The sequence below is a fragment of the Equus quagga genome, chromosome 14, assembly GCF_021613505.1.
Source record: "Equus quagga isolate Etosha38 chromosome 14, UCLA_HA_Equagga_1.0, whole genome shotgun sequence".
Classification (NCBI taxonomy): Eukaryota; Metazoa; Chordata; class Mammalia; order Perissodactyla; family Equidae; genus Equus; species Equus quagga.
Genome location: NC_060280.1, coordinates 92,891,875 through 92,909,029, shown reverse-complemented (window position 1 = coordinate 92,909,029; position 17,155 = coordinate 92,891,875). Strand labels below are relative to the sequence as shown.

At 58.2% G+C, this 17,155-nt stretch overlaps 2 protein-coding genes across 5 annotated transcripts; one reads left to right on the top strand and one right to left on the bottom strand.

Annotated features, from left to right (window-relative positions):
* Positions 1–1,060: 1,060 nt before the first annotated feature.
* Positions 1,061–3,702, top strand: CRB3 (crumbs cell polarity complex component 3). The gene is made up of 5 exons (XM_046685468.1): positions 1,061–1,246; positions 1,467–1,626; positions 2,355–2,425; positions 2,966–3,109; positions 3,459–3,702. Exons 2-5 carry the CDS (start codon positions 1,536–1,538, stop codon positions 3,528–3,530), a joined length of 378 nt encoding a protein of 125 aa, XP_046541424.1. The 5' UTR covers positions 1,061–1,246; positions 1,467–1,535; the 3' UTR covers positions 3,531–3,702.
* Positions 3,703–3,731: 29 nt separating this feature from the next.
* Positions 3,732–13,225, bottom strand: DENND1C (DENN domain containing 1C). Of its 4 annotated transcripts, XM_046685462.1 has the most exons (23): positions 13,029–13,157; positions 11,722–11,786; positions 11,596–11,639; positions 11,454–11,503; positions 10,976–11,095; positions 10,823–10,892; positions 10,564–10,638; positions 10,403–10,468; positions 10,261–10,314; positions 10,037–10,147; positions 9,136–9,236; positions 8,992–9,037; positions 8,755–8,856; positions 8,540–8,665; positions 7,580–7,684; positions 6,651–6,741; positions 6,522–6,562; positions 6,231–6,302; positions 5,536–5,580; positions 5,359–5,466; positions 5,129–5,193; positions 4,780–4,987; positions 3,732–4,681 (listed from the first exon to the last, which is right to left on the bottom strand). In XM_046685462.1, exons 1-23 carry the CDS (start codon positions 13,043–13,045, stop codon positions 4,058–4,060), a joined length of 2,406 nt encoding a protein of 801 aa, XP_046541418.1. In that variant the 5' UTR covers positions 13,046–13,157; the 3' UTR covers positions 3,732–4,057. The 4 variants fall into 4 exon arrangements, with proteins under 4 accessions (XP_046541418.1, XP_046541415.1, XP_046541417.1 ...); XM_046685459.1 differs by lacking the exon at positions 11,596–11,639 and having other exon boundaries at positions 13,029–13,225; XM_046685461.1 differs by lacking the exons at positions 6,231–6,302; positions 11,596–11,639 and having other exon boundaries at positions 13,029–13,225.
* Between the last annotated feature and the right edge of the window lie 3,930 nt (positions 13,226–17,155).

The following is a 17,155-nucleotide window of genomic DNA, read 5'->3' as shown; positions in this document are numbered from 1 at the left end:
CTCGACAGGTGGGCCTCTGTACAGGTGAGCCTGTGTCCTGCTGCGCCCGGACCCGCCCCCGCCCCCAGATGTGCCTCAGTGTGAGCGAGCCCCATGCAGACGTTCTCAGGTCTTCCTCTCATCTGAGCTCAATTCTATGCAGATGTTCCTCAGACGAGGCTGTTTCCTTCACCTCTCGGGGATGTTTCTCAACAGGAATGCATGATACGGCCCCCCCACAGGTGTGTTCCAGTTGAGTATTAAGCCACATAGTTCTGTTTCCATATAATTGGGTCCCAAATAGGTTACTTAAATGCAAGTGTGTCTCATACAGGTCTTTCCAACACTTGTTCACACAGGAATTCCTCACACAAGTATTGTTCATTTCGTAAGTGGGAATACAGATGTGTTTCCAAAACAGCTGTACCCTATGTCAGGGTGGTCTTTTTTTTTTTTTTTTGGTGAAGAAGATTGGTCCTGAGCTAAGATCTGTTGCCAACCTTCCTTTTTTTGTTTCTCCCCAAAGCCCTGTACATAGTTGTGTATCCTCGTTGTAAGTGTCCCGAGTTCCTCTACGTGGGACGCCGCCACAGCATGGCTTGAGTCGTGTGTAAGTCTGTGCCCAGGATCTGAACCGGCGAACCCCCAGCCGCTGAAGCGGAGCGCGCGAACTTAACCAGTGTCACCCGGCCGGCCCCAGGTGTTATAACGCAGGTGTGTTCGCTACAGCCGTTCCCCACACAGGTGTGCTTCCATTCAGCTATACTCCAAATAGATATGGTTCAATGCAGAGGTCTTCCATACAGGTTTGCTCCCACGCAGGTGTGTACCACCCGGGTGTTTTTTCATCAGAGGCTCCCCATCCGAGTCTGCCTCAGACAGGAGTGCCTCATACCGCGATGTCTCCGTGCCCAGGGTGTCTCCGCACCTGTGCGATCTTGCAGACGCGCCCGCCATCCAGGCAGGAGGTCCCTCTGAAACCTGCGCGCTCCCGCCCCTTTTGACTCCTCCCCCTTATAGGATTGGATTCCTGTTACAGGTGCGCCTGCTGCGCGGCCCCGCCCCCCAGCTTGGCTCCGCCCTCTCATCTGGGCTCAGGTGCACAAGCCGGAAGTGCGCTCCCCTCCCAGGTGAGTGACTAAACTTTCCGGGTCACGTGAGCGGGCGGAGCTGGAGGAGCCCGATCGAGCCACCGACGGACGCACCTAGGGGTCCAGAGAGGGACCCGCATCGGGAACCTGAGCGAAGTCGAAGGCGCCCGAGCCAGGTAGGGCGGCAGGGTGCGCGGCGTGGCCTGCCGCCCCCTCCTCTCCCCTTTCCCCAGACCAGGAACGCGCCGCCCCAAGTTAATCTTTAATCTCTGACCTCTGGCCGCGGGGGCGGGGCGGGACTCCAGGGTGCCCGGCGCGGGTCGCCCCTCCTCTGGGCCTGCGCCCGGTCCAGCCCCCTCCCCCACGTCCCGGCCTTTCTCCTTCTCCCGCCCGCAGGTGCCGGGCCGCAGGTACCGCCGGCCCGAGATGCGGTAGGAGCTGCGCGCGCGAGAAGCCCCGTCCCCGATGCCACCAGCCCGTCGCCCCGGCCTGGGGCTGCTCCTGGCGCTCGGCCTGCCGCTGCTGCCGGCCCGCTGGGGCCAGGTCTGGGGGCAAAGTAGGTACCGACGCTGGGTACCTGGGACACTGAGAAGTCGAGGAATGGGGAGGTGCAGGTGGGGGGGGGGGGGTGCCTTGGGGGCAGAAGTCTACAGGGTCACTGGGGACTTAGAACTTCTGAGTCCTTCCTCGGACGGTCAGAGTTGGTCGGTCAGAGTTGGTCGAGGAGAATTCCTGAGTTCCTGAGGGGGTGGGATTGTGAGCAGGGGGGCGTGGAGGCCTGCCTACCTGAGTCTCAGGCTGGTTGAGGGTTTTGGCAGGCTGGGAGCCAGGAGGAGCCCTGCCTGGGGCCCCCAGCCCAGGTTGCCCAAGGCTGGCCATAGGTGTGCACTGGGCCATTCGGTCCTAGTCCAGTTCAGCCTTCGGGGAGGTGTGAGTCAGACACTCCAGGGAAATGCAGCATCCGCCCAGATCCTTAAGGGCCGAGGGACAGCCGGAGAGGTGTGGGCGTGGGGAGGGGAGCTCTGGGCTTCCAGACACCATCCATTTTAATAGTCCCCAACTCAGCCCCCACTGATTACCGGCTGCTGGACTCCGCTGGGCTACTGGCCGCTGGAGAAACAAAAACAGCTGAGCCGGCCCCTGCATGCCAGGCATCCGGTCTCTACTACAAGAGTGGATGACTCGGGCAGGGTTCTGACAGGGGGCATGCCCAAGGAAGGTGCAGATGTGACTAGACAGGAATAGATGGGGCTCATTTATCCTCTCTATGCCCGCTCCCCACAGTGTCGAGCTCCACTACAAGTAACGGCACCACTACGACCCCCGGCCCTGACCCTGGCTCCAATAGGGCCCCGGTGAGTTGGGGGTATATGTGGGAGGAGGGCAGCAGGGATGTTCTTCAGGAGTCCCACATGTCACAGGAGGAGGGGCCCAGACCCCCAGAGGTGGCAGGTCAGGGTAGGGGGAGACATTGGTGAGCCCCAAGTGGGAGAGACCTGAATACCAGCATGATGAATGGGGAGACCCAGGGCCCCAGATGAGGGAGACCAAGAGCCCCAGCAAAGGGGTGGACATGAATACCATACATGGTAAACGTAGGGGGGTGGGAGCCCCATATGCCTCTCAGGCATGGGGGAGACGGGAGCTAGAAGCCCCACTTTGAAGCAGGTTGCTTCAAAGGGGGATCCCAGACATGGCAGGAGGGGGTGCCTGGGAGGCCCAGATATGGGAGATGGGGATCAGGAATCCTGGGTGGAGGAACCAGATCGTGAAAAGTGGCAGGTGTTAGAGGATGAGGACCCCTGGATGCTTCTCAGGTCAGGTCGGGGGGAGGGGGGGGTGGCGGGGCGGGCATCCCAGGTTAAGGTGGGTCACCCCTGTCCCCTCTCCCTCAGTCTCAGGGGGCCATCACTGCTATCATCGTGGTCTTCTCCCTCCTGGCCGTCCTGCTCCTGGCAGTGGGGCTGGTCCTGCTGGTGCGGAAACTGCGGGAGAAACGGCAGACAGAGGGCACCTACCGGCCGAGCAGTGAGGAGCAGGTGGGTGCCCGCGTGCCACCACCCCCCAACCTCAAGCTGCCGCCCGAGGAGCGGCTCATCTGAATGGTGGTGCCGGCCGCAGCCGCCATCCCTACCCAGGACTGCCCGGCGCTCGCTCACGCACAGCCGCCGCCACCGAGACACCGGCTTCTGATGATTCTGGAGGACTTGGGGGGCCGCGGGGCACCTGCTGGGTGGGCTCTGCAAAGCATGCCACCTCTGCTTGCCTTGGCCTGCAGTTGGGGGTGCCGGGGCTGGGGACCCGCCTCCCCGCTTGCTGTACCATCTTCACCCGGCCGTCTGTCCTGCTGCCACACAGGCCCGACCACCGCCTCTCCTTTCCTTTCAGTTCTCCCACGCAGCCGAGGCCCGGGCTGCCCAGGACTCCAAGGAGACGGTGCGGGGCTGCCTGCCCATCTAGGGCTGTCTCCTTTCTCTATCCATCACCCTTCCTTGCTGTGTGACCTTGGGGGAAGGTAGAGCCGTCTCTGGGCCAAAAACCCACCCAGCACTTAAGAATAGAAGGGAAAAAGGTGCTTCATAGACTTTGCCCCTGAGGGCAAGGCTGCTCACTTTATATATATATATATATATATATATATAAATTGTAGTGTGAATATATATATATATATATAATTGGTAGTGAGATATAATTAAACCTTTTTTTGATCTGCTGGGGGCAGGAATTAGCCTAGATGGAGGTGACCAATGCAGGGTTCGTAGGCTGTTGAGAGATGGATGGTCAGGTTTCGAGGGTCCTAGGGGCTGGGAGCGCTTCCTGGAAGGGAGGTGCTCTTAACCCTACCTAGGAGCCAGCTGGTGGCTGCTCCAGAAGGGAAGATGGTGGATACGATGGGTTTTTAAGCCAAGAGAGGGCCCCCAGATAAACTCACGAGAAAAAAAACCAGCTTTGGGTTCTTGCTGTTTTATTGAGGGTCTGGAGGACACTTAACTTTCAAAACACTTTTTGAGTTCAGCGACTCGGGGCCGGCTCCTGGCCTGGGGCTCCTGACCGTGGCTAGCCGGTGCAGCAGAGGATATGGGAGCTTCTGGCTCCTTGGGGGGCTGGAGGTGAGCGTGCTCTGCCAGCAGGACCTCAGAAGGCGGGGCTCTGGAGTTTTCTAGGGAACCGGGATCCGAGGAAGAATGAAGGGGTGCGGATGTCCGGGGAGTATCCAAGAGAGGCTTTGTGGGGACTAGAATATGGGGGTCTTCTGGAGGGCTGGGCTGGGGGCATGCTGTGGACAGCTGGGAGCAGGGGCTCTCCTGGGCTGTGGGATCCTCGACTGCCTTGTGGGGAGGGGAGAGATCCAGGATTAGAGGATGGGGCTCCGGGAGAGAGGGTTCGGGGTCCCCTTGGCTGCTGGGGTCTGTCGATGCTGTTGAAGATGGAGAAAAGGTTTCTTGGCTGGCCTCTGAGGGCAGCTGGGAACTGGGATTCTTGGAGAGGCTTGTGGCATCCGAAGGCTGGGGGGTGTGCAGCGATGACAGTCTAGCAGGCAGGGACAGGGGCTCGGGGTCTGGCGGTTTCTCATCATCTGCTTGCCATCTTGGTCCTTCTGGTATGTCAGGCTGGGTGGGGATGGGGAGATGAGCAAGTTGCTGGCCTTGAGATGCCGGAGGGGCTGGCAAGCGTGCTGGGCAGATGGGAGAGGACTGGGGGCTCTCACCAGGCTGAGGCAGCTGTCCAGGTCCCCTCTGTGGCAGCAGTCTAAACTCTGGCTGGGCCGCAGGCTGCCTGTCCTCGTGGCTCCCATGCTCAGACTGTCCAGAATCTCGCTCAGCAAATCCAGTTCTTCTCCGGACCCCAGGAAGCTGCTGTCCAGAGTTTCCTCCGCGCACGGGTCCAGAGCATCCTCAGGGCTCAGAGGGGGTGTCCTGAGGGAAGATGGACAGCCTCGGATATGCCAGCCTGAGATCCCCAGGCCTGGTCCGGCTACTCTGGAGGGGGACCATCCTCTTCATCAGTGCTGGCCTCCCGCTTGCAACATTGCCCCCTTCCCCGCCTTTCAACCTTACCTCTCCCCCAGCGATTCAGGTCTCTCTTCCAGCCGGATTCTCCTGCTGGGGCGAAGAGGCCGGTTCTGCAAAGGACAGATGTGAGGGGTGGGTGTGAGGCCCCAGGAGCTATGGGATCAGGGGCCTGTGGGATGTGGGTGGGGCAAGATGACTGGAAGGAGGCTGATGATGGGAGAGGACTTGGTGACAGTTCCAGGGGCGTGTTGGGATGGGGGTGGGGGAGTCTTAACCTGTCCAAAGTGCTGGGTGATGGGTAGGCGCTGCTGCAGGCGATCTGAGCGGCTGGTGAGGGTTGGGGCCCTCATGGAGCCCCCTCTGTGCAGGACAGAGGCCCCATCCTAGAAGAGGGTGGGTAAGCCAGGAGCCCGTACCCCACTCCCCCCTGCCCATTGGTCATCGGCTTTTACCTTGTACATCAGAAGACTCTGCATGCTCCTCAACCCACTCTTGGCCTACGGAGGAGCCAAAAGAGAATCAGACTCAAGAGCGATTTGACCCTAGACATTCGGGGACCCAGCACCTCCGTCCCCAAGGACAGCTACGTCTTGCCATCTATTTGTGGTGCGTGTCATAAATATATTCACAATTCCCCCATCCCACCTAGGAAGTCCGCCCAAACTCTCACCCTTTTGACTAATACAAAAGGAATGTGCCTGGAGGAAATAACCCCCAAATGAAATGGGGAGTGGCAAAAACAGAGCATCGTAAAAACGCGTCAGTCTTCAAAAACCGGGCGAAGAAGAAAATCTAATGGAGACATTGGGAACTGTGAATGTTGGCCCTGGGAAACTTCTGGGCTTGGGAGGAAAAAAAACCCACAAGGGCGGGAGCTGGGATGGTAGTGCCTGCAAAGCACAAAAGATGCTCGCCAATGAATCCTGGTTGTCCATTTTAAATAGGACAGAGGATCCTGACCAAAACAAGTGTGGTAAATGGAAAATAAAAGTGGGAAGAATTGTTAATGGTTTAACTGCTGGTTCAGTTCAGATAAAAATGTTTGCACTTTAAATGTGGGGTTAAAATGTCTCTGTGAGGGGTGGAAATGTCCTCTGTCTCCTCGCCTTTGTCATCCCCATAAGTGGCCTGTCTAGCTTAGCCTCACCGAGCGGTACATGTTTTTGACGGCTGGTTGAGTCTTGGCCTTGACTGAATGTAGGAGGGTGCCACCACCTTTCTGGGAAGAGAACACCAAGGGGGAGAGGCTTGGGCATCTGGGGTTACCCCAGACCCCACCTCCCCACCCGGGGCTGTGTGACGCTGGACAAGGCCCTCACCGTCTCTGATTTCTTCACCTCTATGTATAAATGAGCAAAATGATGATCCTACCAGGGGACTGTTATGGGATTAAATTAATTCAATAATAAACCCTAAACAAGTATTTGGTGTTACTCACCTTTAAGTTGTCCGCCCAGAGCTGATAGGAGCGAAGGGTGCCTGGAGTGAGGGAAGAGGTGGTCATGGAACGCAGGCTCCGGCTGGGGCGCTGGTGGGGTGGGGGCTCCGTGCTAGGTGCAGGGCTCACCTGAGGAGGCCTCAGTGCAGGTGATCTCCTGCTCAAAGAGGTCTGAGAAGCCCTCTCCTGTGTTGAGTTTCTCCAGCCGGCCTTCAATGAACTGAGGGTGGAGGGATGGGTCAAAATCAGAAGCCTGGTTGCCACCGACACGTCTGAATTTGAGAGCTAGGAGACCGTTCGTCTTCCGGGCGTAGAAGCCATCCCTGGCCCACCCCCAGGACCCAGGAATCTGGAGTCCACCTCAGGAAGGCAGAGGTCCAACACTCTCCCCACCCCCAGAGTCGGGACCTGTCCTCAGGGGCCAAACCCCGCCCCTCACAGGGACCCGGAAGTCAGACTGCGCTACTCCAGACCCGCTCACCTTCTCTCAGTGACCCTGGAAGAAGTCGACCCCACCTGCAGGGACCCTACGACCCATCCCCGCACTGAAGGAGCCTGGAGTCCAGCCCAGCTTCTCCCAAGAACCGAGGGGTTCGGCTCCACTTTCCTCCCACGTCTCTAGGGCCCAGGAGTCCCGGCCCGCCTCCTCCTCCCCTCAAAGGGAGCGCTGTCTGGACCCCCACCCTCGACCCAGGAGGCTCCCCTTTTAGGGACCCAAGAATCTGACCCCACCCCAATCTCCTCAGGGGCCTAGAAGTAGATCTTATCCCTCAGGAACTCAGGTTGGGGGTTCCCATCTTTAGGAACCCAAGAGTTCAGTCCTGCCTCCTGCAACCTGGAGGCCCGTGCGTGGGGGATGTCGAGGGACCAACTCTAGCCCCGCCCATAGGACCTAGACGTCCGCCGCTAGCCCCACCCCTCCGGCCCAAGCCCCGCCCTCAGGGACCCGGGAGTCTGCGCCCCCGCCCCCCCCCCCCCGGCCCCAGCCCCGCCCCCAGGGACCCGGAGTCTACACCCCCTCCCCGCCCCTCCGGCCCCAGCCCCGCCCTCAGGCGCACCTGTTTGAATAGCTGCAGGTGCACAGCCCGCTGGTGGAAGGCCTGCAGGGGCGCCCCGGGTTTCTGGGCCAAGAAGGCGTCTTCGCTGAATGTCACAGGCTGGCCCTGGAAGAAGGACCCGCGTCCCGAGCTCCCCGCTGTTCTCCTGGACCCTCATTCTACCATATTTCTATGTAGCAAACATTGATTGAGCTCCTGCTGTGTGCCTGATCTTGTGCAGTGCCCTCCTTGCACTCCTGGGCCGCGAGGAGGACTTGGGCTTTGACCCCGAGGGTGGTGGGAGCCCTGGAGGGCTGTGGGCAGAGGAGGGCGGAGCCCTGGCTCAGGGACTCCCAGGAGCCCTCTGCGGAGAGGACAGATGGTGGAGGGCGAAGGTGGGAGCCCGCGAGAGGAGACTCATGGGCGAGGCGAGCGCCTTGATCCAGGCAAGCAATAATGCGGACCAGACCAGGGCGGACAGAGGAGGACAAATGGGGAGATTCGAGACGTATTGTCAGGGCAGAGCTGACAGGAACATCAGATGCTCAAAGGATAGAATGCCCCAAAGTTTTTATAGAATAGCTGTGAAAAACTGGAGGGGAAGGTTAAGTCAGCAGACCGAAGTCCTGGCTTCAACAGTCACCGGCGGTGGGACCTCTCCAGGCCTCGGTTTCCTCATATGTAAGACGGGATCGTAAGAGTGTCCCTCTCATAATACTGTTGTGAGCATTCGATGAGATGATAGGAATAGTAAAACCTGGCATTTTTCGAGTGCTCACATGTGCCAGGCGCTGTCCAAGCATTCTGCACAGGCTTATTCACTGACTCATACCACTCTTTCGGGTGGGTGCCATGGGGATCCCATTTTACAGATGAGCGAATGGAGGCACAGGGTAAATACACCGTAAAGCTAGGTGTCACTATTATTCTGAACCCTTCAGGGACCCACAAGGCGTCTCCCTCGGCGTCCCCACTGCTCACCGGGCTGCAGACGAGCGCATCGCGGTAGCCCCCAAACAGCAAGGCCTGGGCTTTGAGGAAGAGACGGGACACCCCTTCCCCGGGCGCCAGCGCGACCTTTCTTAGCCGCAGCCTCAGCAGGGACACCTGGAGGACAAGGGGGCGGCGATGAGCGGGCGGATGTGGGGCCTCCGCCTCCCGGACGCGGCAGGAGGGTGGAAGGGGGCGACACTGACCACGTCTGGGGGCAGCGCCTGCACGTCATCGAAGGGCGTCTCCAAAGTGTTGGAGTCCACGTTCATCATCACGACGTCCTCCAGGGCTTTCTCCCGCACTCTCTGCATGAGGTGGGGGGAGGGGGGGAGGAGGGACCGCCGCTCAGAATCGGAGCATCCCTGGCGGGGGAGGGTATCTGGGGATGCGGAGGGAGGGATCCCCGCCCGTCCCCGCGGTCCAGGTCCGCTCCCACTCACCTCGGCGAGACTGGCGTGTACTCCAATGAGGTAGGGCATGGGCGCGCTGCGGACCACCGAGGGGGCAGGTCATGCAGGCGCCACTCCCGGGTCTGCCACTCTTGCCACCCCAGGCCCTGCCCCTCCCCAGACCCCGCCCCTCACCAGCAGTAGTCCAGCAGGTGCGGCGGCAGCGTGGGTATCAGCACGTGCTCCCAGCGCATGGGGTACAGGAGGGCGCAGGATGCGTGGACGCACGAGGTCAACTGGAGACGACGGGTGGGGGGCCATGGAGTCAGGGCCTGGACCCCCAGCTTCAAGGACCCTCTCTGGGATGATGGTTCTCCCGGCTCCATTTCGCATATCTCCAGTCTCCTGTCCCCTCCGCCCCCACCCTTTTCCCACCCTCTACTGGGTAAGAGGCGAAAACCCAGACTTCTTTAGGAATGTGGAGACCAAGAACTCAACAAACGAGGGTGCTTGGAGCGGGTGGAGCCAGGACTCAGCAAATCCTAGTCTCTCCTTTTAGGGGGCGGAGCTAATATGCAACCCTCCAATCGGTAGGCGTAGATCAACGACTCAGCCCACGGACTCCACCCCCAAAAGAGGTGGAGCTAGGATTGCGCCTGCCCTTGCCCCGCCCCTGGGGTGGAGCCACGAGTCAGCTCCACCGACCCCACCCTTAGGAGGCGGAGCTAGAATGCAGCTCCCTTGGTCCCGCCCCTAGGGGTGGAGCCAGCATGTAAGTTCCACCCGCCCCCCAACACCCCGGTCCCCATCCTCCCCCAGGGTCAGAGCTGGAATTCTGCGCTCCTCGAGCTCACCCCGCAGAGGGGTGGGGCCAGGCTTGTCCTGGCCTGTAGTAGGGTGGAGTCTGGACTCAGCGCTCCCAAAGAGGAGGAGCCACAGCGCAGCCCGCTCTGATTCCCCGACTAGGGGCAGAGTCAGGTCCTTGCCCTCGGGTCCCGCCCGGTGGGCTTGGAGCTAGGAGTCACCCCTGTTGTCCCGCCCCGAGGGGCGTAGCCAGGCCTTGGCCCCTCCCTGGGCCCGGCTGGCCCCGCCTCACAGTGCTCAGCTTGCTGGAGGTGAGCAGGACCCTTCGTTCCGCCAGGAGCGCGGCGAACAGCCCCACGATGTTCTCGTCGGTCACCGCCACCACCAGCTCCGTCAGGTTCCTCTGAGGAGCAGAGAGGAGCGCTGGGAGCGGGGGACCACAGGATGCGACAGCCCCCTCCGGGTTTCGGGACCTCTCCCCGCCCCCAGATGTCCCCCTCCCAGGTGTCCACTCACGTTCTCAGGAATGGACGGCAGGCGGCCGGAGTCGGGGGCCACGAAGCAGGAAAGCTGGTGGGCGGATTGGCGGGGAGACCGATCTGTCAGGGGGTGGCCTCACCTGGGTGCCCCACCTTCCCAGGTCCCCAACTGCGCTCACCGGCTTGCTGTTCCCCGGGGCAGGGGGCGGGATGCCGTGCGCGCTGGAGATCGTCACCTCGCCTCCCTGGGGGAGAAGTGTAGCCGTGTGGGTCCTCAGGGCTGGGGTGCAGCCTCCCCATCTGCCTGAGGTTCGAAGCCCAGGCGCTGGGGACTACTCACCAGCTCCGGCCCCACCGAGGTCCCCGGCAGGGGCTGCTGCCGCAGATTTAGAAGAAGGTCCTCGGCCTCCGAGACCTGGGTGGGGGTGGGGTGTCTGAGCTCGAATATGGGTTGGGGATTCTGACGGCCTGGACTCAGGCTGGGTGGTCTGGGAGGAGCCAAGGGGCTCTGGCCAGGCCTGGGGATTCTGAGCCTGGCTGGGGGCTTGGTGGGGCGGGGGCGGGGACTCCCGCGGGAGCGGGAAGTGGGCTCAGCTCACTTGGTCCTGGGCCAGGAGGTCCCCCACTGTGTTCAGCAGCTTGTAGAACACCTCGAACCAAGGCAGGTGGCTGTGGAGAGAGGACACAGGTTCCAGGAAGTGCCCCTCGCCGAGGCCCTTCCGGCCCCTCCCCCCAGACCCCATATCCCACACCTGAGGATGCAGAGACAGCTGTGGGCGCCAGCCCGCAGGCGGCAGAAACCAAATCTGCGGGTGCCGGTCAGGTCCGTGAGGGCGAAGGTGAAATGCTGTACAGCGGGGCTGGGGGGCTCCCTGGAGGCAGGACAGGCTCTCAGAAACCTGGCAGGCCCTGCTCCTTGACCCCCACCCTACCCCTCAACAATGCTCCTAGTACTGTGTCCACTGGTCTGGGGCCTTGGGTGTAGAGGTCCCTAGTTGTTGGGGTCCTTGAGTGCCTGAGGCCCTGGATCTGTGAGTCCTAGGTACCTGAGTCGCTGGGTAAATTGGTCCCTGCATGTGTAGGTCGCTAGTTGTCGGGGCCCCCGAGTGTGAGCATCTGAGTCCCTGGGTGTCTGAGTCTCAGGGCCCCTAGGGTCCCTGGGTGTTTGAACCTGGGGCTCCCTGAGAGGTCTGAGTCCCTGGGTCCTTGGGTGTCTGCTTCCTTCCGTACCTTTCCACATCAAAAGGGAAGCAGAATTTAGGCACCATCTGCATAGCGTCCTGGGTGGAGAGAAGCACGCACTGCTTGGCCCCTCCCTGTCCGAGCCATGGAGGCCCCTCCCCCAAGGGGATCAAGGAGCCAGCCTGCGTACCTGGTCCCTGAAGTCGGGGGGGAACTGCCGCAGGATGGGGGGGTCTGCAGGGAGAGCAGGCCTTGACGTTCAGGGCCCCCGGCCCACCCTCCGTCTCCCCGCCCCCACCCGATGCCCCCAACTCACCTTCCTGCAGGGAGGCAGGACAGGCTGCTTCGAAGAACCAGTCAAACACAGCTGGGGGACCCCCTCTGTGGGACAGGAAAGGGCTCAGTGGGTCCAGGGACTCGCTTCTGGGTGTGCGGTTCTGTTTGTGTGGGGTCTGCATGTGTGTGTGATTGTGTGTGCGTGTGTGACTGGTGCAATTGTGTGTGCATGCCCCCTTGGGGTGGCGGCAGTGAGGGTGTAGCTGTGTTTGGCTGTGCATGCAATGCTGTTGACTGTGTGTGCCCAACTGGGAGCAGGATTGAAGTGAGAGAGTGTGACTGTGTGTGTGTGTGCATGACTTGTGTGAGCATGTGTGCGTGTGTGTGTAACTTGTATGAGCATGTGGGTCTGTGTGCGTGGCTGTGTGCATGACTTGTGTGAGCACGCAGCTGTGTGTGTGTACATGACTTACATGAGTGTGTGTGTGTGTGTGGCTGTGTGCATGACTTATGTGAGCATGCAGGTGTGTGTGTGTTTGTCGTTCTCTCCCGTGTCTGCCTGAAGGGATGACACTGTCCAGTGTATGTGTCAGGCGGGACTGAGCCGGTGTGAGGGCGAATAACATCCACGCTTCCTTGCGTGGCTGCGAGTGTGACTGGCTTAATGCGAGCAGACCCCTTGGTCTTAAAGGCAAGAAGCCCTGCCCGTGCGTCTCTGGGTGGGAGACTTCACGGGGGCCCGGGGGTTGACCCTGAATTTCTCATCAGAGAACGGAGGGCAGCATGCCTGCTCCCTCCGTGAGCCCGGCAATCTCTGCCCTCCCCTGTTACCCCCTCCACCGACGGCACAGAGGATGCTGGGAGGCGGGCTCAGAGAGAGCGACAGTGAGACCTGGAGGGCCACAGAGGAAGAGGATGGGGTCTGACTGCTGATACACAGCCCCTGCCATGGGGACCCCCCGGCACTTTGTCCTCAAGCTGACACCAGTCCCACACAATCATGCATGCGCACAGACACACGCAGTCCTCCCCCTACCCTGCTGACCCCCGGAAGCCATGCTCTCCATCACTCAGATACACCAAGAGGTGCATGCTGGGAGTTACAAGCTTAGTTACACAGAGCCAGAAAGAGAGAGAGAGAGAGAGAGAGAGAGGAGCGGCCGACAGTGGCCTGAGTATCCCTAAGTCCATCCTATAGGCCAGCTGGGAGTCCTGCCCCAGTTCCGGCCACCTGCCCTGTAGCCCTTGGTCCCTCCGGGGCCTGCCCCAGCCCCTTTCCCCTTGGCCCCAGCCCCGGCCTGGTCTGGGAAACGTGGTCCAGAAGATGGGGGAGGGGGCGGCTCTTACTCAGCTTCGGATCCCATGGTCCCTGCAGACCCGGCCCGGCGGGTCCCTTTCCCCGGGGGTCCTGGGGGCCTGTGCTTGCTCGGGGCTGGGCCCTGAGCCGGCTCAGCTTCCTGTGTGGCTGAGAGAGGAAGTTTAACGGGTGACGTCCCCAGAGGGAGGCCCCCGCCCCCACCGCTGTGAGAGACCCAGGCATCCTGCCTCGGAGCCTTCCCCGGGATGGGTGGGCAATAGGTGATGCAGGCTCCAGGGCAGGCCCCCAGCCCTGTCCTGCCAGCCCGGGCCACCTCTGATGCCCGCCATCGCACCCAAGGCTTCTCCTCTCTATGGCAGCCAAGGATTCAGATTTTGCCTGAAATGCTTCCTCTTCTCTCAACTTTACTTCTTTCCTTTGGTCCATCCTCACTGGCCATTCCCTGTAGGACCACCAGAGGGAGCCGGGCCTGAGAGTGGACACAGGGGAGCTCGGGAGGTGGACAGACAGCAGTCAGAACAGGGACACACAGACAACACACACACACACACAGAGCCAGGAAGTGACGAACACAGACAGGCTAGAACAGTCACACACAGCAGACAGGCACAGAGACCTACTCTTGGACCTTGCAACAGACTGAATGTGTGTCCCCCCAAATTTATATGTTAAATCCTAATGCCCAAGGTGATGGGATTACGAGGTGGAGGCCTTTGGGAGATGATTAGATCTTGAAGGTGGCGCCCTCGTGTATGCGATTAGTGGCTTTATAACAGAGACCCCAGAGGGCTCCCTTGTCCCTCTACCTGTGAGGACGCAGCAAGAAGACACCATCTATGACCAGGAAGTGGGTCCTCACCAGACACAGAATCTGCCAGCGCCTTGATCTTGGCCTTCCAGACTCTAGGACTGTGAAAAGTAAATATACATTGTTTATGAACCACTCAGTCTCTGGTATTCTGCTGTCGCAGTCTAAATGGAGTAAGATGGGCATGGAGGCTGCAGAGACCTCTGAGGCCCGCTTCATGTCTGCAGTTCACTCCAATTCAGGACAAATACCCAATGGCAAACCCATTGGGTGGGGATAAAAGAATTCATGTCTCTGGTGGGTGACCTCAAAGCAGAATGCTCTCTGCACGTCGGTTGCTGTATCTGTAACATAGGTAGACATGGTGCCTGTTTCAGAGATGCCATAAAGGTTCGATGAGAGAATTCAAGGAAAATGTTTTTGAGAGCAGACCTGAATCAAGTTTTTTTTTTTTTAAGGAAGATTAGCCCTTAGTTAACATCTGCTGCCAATCCTCCTCTTTTTTGCTGAGGAAGACTGGCCCTGAGCTAACATCCATGCCCATCATCTTCCTCTGCTTTGTATGTGGGACGCCCGCCACAGCATGGCTTGATGAGCAGTGTGTAGGTCTGTGCCCGGGATCCAAACTGGTGAGCCCTGGGCCACCAAAGCAGAATACGTGAACCTCTATGCCAAGTGGGCCAGCCCCCTGAATCAAGTTTTTTATATGTTCTGTCTATTATTATGGGAGGCAGTTCAGCTAAGTGGTTAAGAGAATGATTTTGGTGTCAGAGACACCTGCGTTCAAGACCTGACTCAGTTCTTTAATGTCTGTGTGACCTTAGGCATCATTTGGTCTCTCTGTATTAGTAATTTATTGCCATGTAACAAGTTGTCCTGAAGTTAATGGCTTAAGAGAACACAAATATGTTGTCTGACAGTTTCTATGGGTCAGACTCTGGGCACCACACAGTTGGGTCCTCTGCTGAAGGGTCTCTCCGCTGTAATAAGGTGTCCGTTGGGCTGTGGTCTCGTCTGAAGTCTCGACTGGAGAAAGACGTGCTGCCAAGCTCACTCTGTGGCTGTTGGCAGGATTCAGTTAGTTGCGGGCTATTGGACTGAGGACCTCAGGTCCTTGCTGGCTGTTGGCCAAAGGCTGCCCTCCCTTCTTTGCCACGTGGACCTTCCAACACACTGCTTGCTTCACCAAAGTGAGCAAGGTGAGAAGGGAATAGAGACTTCATCCAGACAGAAGTCACAATCTTTTGGAACCCAATCTTGGAAGTGTCAGCCCATCATCTTTGCCATATCCTGTTGGTCAGAAGCCATCGTTAGGCCCAGCCCACGTTCAAGAGAGGGAATCTCAGAGGAACATGACTAAAGGAGATGGGGATCATTAGGGGTCATCTTAGAAGTCCCCTTCTAAACTCTCTAGGCCTCCATTTTCTCATTTTAAAATGAGAAAAACAAAACACCTCCTGGATGTCATGAAGCCTTGTTCATTCACTTGCTCATTTATTCAACAAATAATTACTGAGGGCCTGTGTTACATCAAGCTGTCCTACCCAGGTGGTGACCAAGGTAGACCAGATTCCTGTCCTCATGAAGCTTACATTCCGGTGGGGAAGGAAGGGAACAGATAAAAGAAACAAGTATACAAATGGATAAGATAATCTGAGTTAGCGATGGGTGCTATCAGTAAAATGAAACGAGATAGCTAATGGAGAGCAAGTGGGTGCTAATTCAGAGTTGCAGGAAAGGCTTCTCTGAGGAGCCGTTATTCAAACTGAAACCTGTAGATGAGAAGGGGCCAGCCATGCACGCATCTGAGGAAGGAAGCAGCAGGAACAGCATGTGCAAAGGCCCTGAGGTTGAATCGAGTTTGATATGGTCGAGCACAGAAAGAAGGCCACTGTAGTTTCAGCTTAATGGATGAGGGGGAGGATGACAGGGATGTAGTCAGCAAGGGGTGGAGACCAAGGTGGGAACTGGGTTTCAGTCTGAGTAAGATAGGAGTCGTGGGATGGTTTTGAGCAAAGGAAGGATAGATACTTATCTGCATGTAAAGGCTCCTTTCTGGCTGCTGTGGAAGGAGGACCCTGCACACTGCAGGGGGCAGGGGTGGCAGCAGAGAGCCCAGGGAAGCGATTGGAGGGGTTGTCCTCGTGAGCAATAATGGTGGCTTATACCAGAGTATAGACAGGTAGAAAGAAGAGATCAGATTTGGGATACGTTTTGGAGACAGAGCAACTGGACTCAGCAAAAGATACGAAGAGTGTGTTGGGTATAGGAAAGTAGGAGTCAAGGCTGAACTCCTTGGTTTGGGATTTGAGCAATGGGGTGGTGCCATTTATCAGGGGAAGGGGATGTTTTGGGGGCAGAATAGGGAGTTCTTGTGTGACCACGTTAGGTTGGAGATGATAAAGAGAGCCAAGTCCACTGCCTGGTCCGTTGTCTTTCTGCTCTCCCACCCAGCGCTGTGCTGGGCCTGCTGAGAGGACAGTTACTGTGGGATGGATGTCTTCCCCAGGCTTCTCCTTCCTCCTGGCTGCAGTGGGATCCACTGAGGGTGCTGGGACCCCAGTCTGGGTCTGGTGGTCTAGCCTAGAGTGTGGTGGAAACAGTCGATTGGCTCTGAGCATCTCTCCTCTCTGCCTTCTAGCCTTTCTGATTTGCCTTCCTTGTAGGGCAGAAGCTGGGAAATGGAAAAAAAAAAAACTACATCTCCCAGAATCCCTTGCAGCTCTGGTCCCGGATGGAGAATTGGTTCCACCAATCAGAAATGCTCCTGAGAGATCTGGAAGGTAGAAGTGAGGCAGAACCCTGTGTGTGTGTGTGTATCCTGCTGGATATTTAAGTAAATTTGTTTTATGTTCATTCTAGTAATTTCTGTTCGGCATTCCTGTGGACCTATCTCGGCTCTGTGGGTGTTGGGAGGTGTTCTTGAACTCCTTAGCTCTGGTAGCATCCTCCTGATTCTTCGCTTTTCTCACCGAGCAGGGGAAGCAGCTCCCTGGTGGCTCAGCTCCGTGGCATTTTGACCTATTCCAGGGCTACTCAAAGTGTGGTCTCATAGGCAGCATCATCAGCATCACCCGAGAGCTTGTTAAAAATGCAAAGTCCAGGGCTGTCCCCATGGCGTGGTGGTTAAGTTCGGCGAACTCTCCTTTGGTGGCCCGGATTTGCAGGTTCGGATCCCAGGTGTGGACCTACACCACTCATCAGCCACACTGTGGTGGTGACCTACATACAAAGCAGAGGATGATTGGAACAGATGATAGCTCAGGGCTAATCTTCCTCAGCAAAAAAAAAAAAAAAAAATTATATATATATATATATATATATTTAAAAAAAGCAGAATCTTGGGCC